General features: G+C 41.0%; 1 protein-coding gene across 1 annotated transcript; it reads left to right on the top strand.

Annotated features, from left to right (window-relative positions):
• Positions 1–1,321: 1,321 nt before the first annotated feature.
• LOC102239821 (putative olfactory receptor 52P1) lies at positions 1,322–2,257 on the top strand. Its single transcript, XM_005866589.1, has one exon. It carries the CDS (start codon positions 1,322–1,324, stop codon positions 2,255–2,257), a length of 936 nt encoding a protein of 311 aa, XP_005866651.1.
• The last annotated feature ends 721 nt before the right edge of the window (positions 2,258–2,978 follow it).

The following is a 2,978-nucleotide window of genomic DNA, read 5'->3' as shown; positions in this document are numbered from 1 at the left end:
GTTATTTTAGTATTCCTAAACTTTAAATAAAAATGAGGCAGGATATTATTTTTAATAGAAAGGTACAGTTTATGGGTGCTAATGCAATCAGTGCTATTTTGATGGTGGAGAAGTAAGAAATGTATCTTTTAGTTTCTTCTGTGTTTTTTATAATGAAAAAGAAAGGAAGATCACTTCTGATTACGAGGAGAGAGATGGGCATGCTAGGAGATGAAGAAGAAGATAGTAGCATGTTTACTAGTGTGTGAATAAAAATGTTATGTTATGTTTGCCTGGCTATGATGAGAACTCACTTAGGGACTGTGGTAAAACTAGAGTCAATGATTATGTTGCATGTTTCTTGGAAGTCACGTTCAGCTGCTCCTGTCAAGATGTGAAGTAGACAGATTTGGGTTTAACAGGATTTATTCCTTTACTATAGTAGTACAATTCCCTTAGTAGTACAATTAAGGGAAAGAGGAACAAAGAAGTGGAGAAAAAAACACAAGAAAGTGATTGCAATTATAAAACATGCTTTCTGTCCTGGTGCGGAAATAAGATGGTAATAGGAAAGATGGTAATAAAAAATATATATGGGAAAGAGAAAAAAATCTGCTTAATTCATGATGAGTATTCTTAGGTAGCCCAGTGGACTGATTTGAGGTAAACCCTTCATGACTAAGGGAATTAATTTACACATTAGGGCCAGTTGTAATAGAGAAAGGTGCACGTGTCATGTAAAAAACTTCAGAGAACTGGCCAAGTGCATAGATGCTTAGCTTGATAAGTAGTTGTTTTTTTATTTGGACAATACATCTCTTATACTTTGTCCAAAAAGTGAGAGCCCCAGGGAGAAATAGAGTTATGACCAGAGAGTGGATCCATAAAATAGGAACAACCCATAAAAAGGAAGAAACTCAAAGAATATTTTCCCCAGTAGCTCAGCACAAATGCAACAGGGATGAGGAATCATATTTCCTTTTTATCTAGGAAGTTTCCCAGTGAGAAAATACTGGTTCTTCTATGGGGTTCTTCTATCCTTTAATCAATAATAAAAACTCAGAACTCTAGAAAAAAAATTTAAGTGTAGAATTGCTGAACTGGGAGGGGAAAGAGTAAACGTCCCACATACAGGGTGAAAAGCCTGAACATCATACAAAAGTGACTGTGAAAATAATACAGTGCTTTGATATAGATGTAAAGCCCAGTTGCACACTCTATGACTTCAAAGAGGTATTCTTCCATCTTAGCAACTCATTAAATGCCAAACTGATAAAAACAACCTACTACCTATGTCTCATTGGCAGGTGTCTAAATTTAACAACTACCAGCAGTTTCTACTATGCTGTTCTTCAACCATTCCAGCTTCCTGACCTTCACTTTGATGGGCATCCCTGGCTTAGAGTCACAGCACTTGTGGCTAGCTCTTCCTTTCTCCTTCATGTTTTTGGCTATTCTCATTGGCAATGGTGCAATCCTCTTACTGGTGGCCACAGAACCCACACTTCATACACCAATGTACCTGCTCCTGGCCCTGCTGATGGTAGCTGACCTCATATCTACTCTGGCTCTGATGCCCAAGCTCCTCTGCCTCTTCTGGTTCAATGATCATGACATAACTTCCAATGCCTGTTTCACCCAGATGTTTTTCATCCATGGAGCATCCGTGGTACGATCAGCCCTACTTGTTGCAATGGCCTTTGACCGCTTCGTGGCTGTGTGTGAGCCATTACACTACAACACAATTCTGAGCCGTACCTTAGTTGGACGCCTGGGACTCATAGCTCTAGCTAAGGGTGTGATTATTGTCTTTCCCATGCCTCTTCTACTTCAAAGGTTGACCTTCTGCCACATGATCATTCCTCACACCTACTGTGACCACATGGCTGTGGTAAAAATGGCCTGTGACCACACCAGACCTAATCGTATCTACGGGCTCTTTGTGATTCTGCTCGTGGTGGGACTTGATTTGCTGCTTATTGGCTTCTCATATGGTCTTATCTTGAAGGCTGTGGTACGCCTCAAGTCTCAAGATGCTACCTTCAAAGCTCTCAACACCTGCTCAGCCCACTTCTTTGTCATCATTGTCACTTATGTGCCTGCACTCTTTTCCTCCCTTATTCACCGCATTGGTCTCAATATCCCACCTCAAGCCCACATTCTCCTTGCCAATCTTTACCTTCTTCTACCCTCAATGCTCAACCCCATCATCTATGGTATAAATATGAAGGAAATACGAGGCAAGATGGTCAAATGTCTGTGCAGAGAACTTGCATAGTCTGTGGGTCCACACAACAAACAGTGAGGGCAGCTGATGATGCCTTTGCCATATTTCGCATTGAAGGTGAGAATATGCAGAGAGACTTTATGCCTAACACTCATGATCAGCATGTCAGAGTTTAGAGAAAAACTAATTTAAAAAATACTGAATATCCTATTGTCATCAAAGTATAATCTCAATTACGGAGAAGACATAGCATTCAAACCTTGGATAAGCAGGTGATGACACTGGATAATAAAAACCATAAGAAAAGTTCAGGGCAATAACTAAGGTTGAGGTAGCTCTGTCCTAGGGGAGGAGGGAATGGAAGACTCCTATCTTATATTCTTCCCATTTTATTAGGCCCAGAAGAAATACCATCTGTTGAGGTGGCTCTGTGCTAGTTATTCTAGGTATCTATCTATAATAATAAAAGTGTAATATGCTAATGAGACCAGATGTCCTTCCAGAAGACCTTCCAGATGAAGCCTGGACTGTGAGGGAAGCCTGGGTCCCAGGTGTCAGAAAGAAGCCGGTCCCGGCAGCTGGGTGAAGGAAGGCCTACTCTTGCATGAATTTCATGCATTGGGCCTCTAGTCTATATATAAAAGCCTAATATGCTAATTGTCCCTCTGACCATTCTTTTGACTATTTGACCAATCGCTATGATGTGTACTGACCACAAGGGGGCAGACGCTCTGACTGTAGGTTAGCTTGTTGCTGGGGTCCAGCCAATAGG

Source organism: Myotis brandtii, unplaced genomic scaffold (assembly GCF_000412655.1).
Source record: "Myotis brandtii unplaced genomic scaffold, ASM41265v1 scaffold234, whole genome shotgun sequence".
In the NCBI taxonomy this organism is placed as follows: domain Eukaryota; kingdom Metazoa; phylum Chordata; class Mammalia; order Chiroptera; family Vespertilionidae; genus Myotis; species Myotis brandtii.
Note: the sequence above shows the minus strand (reverse complement) of the source record. Positions and strands in the feature narration are given on the sequence as shown.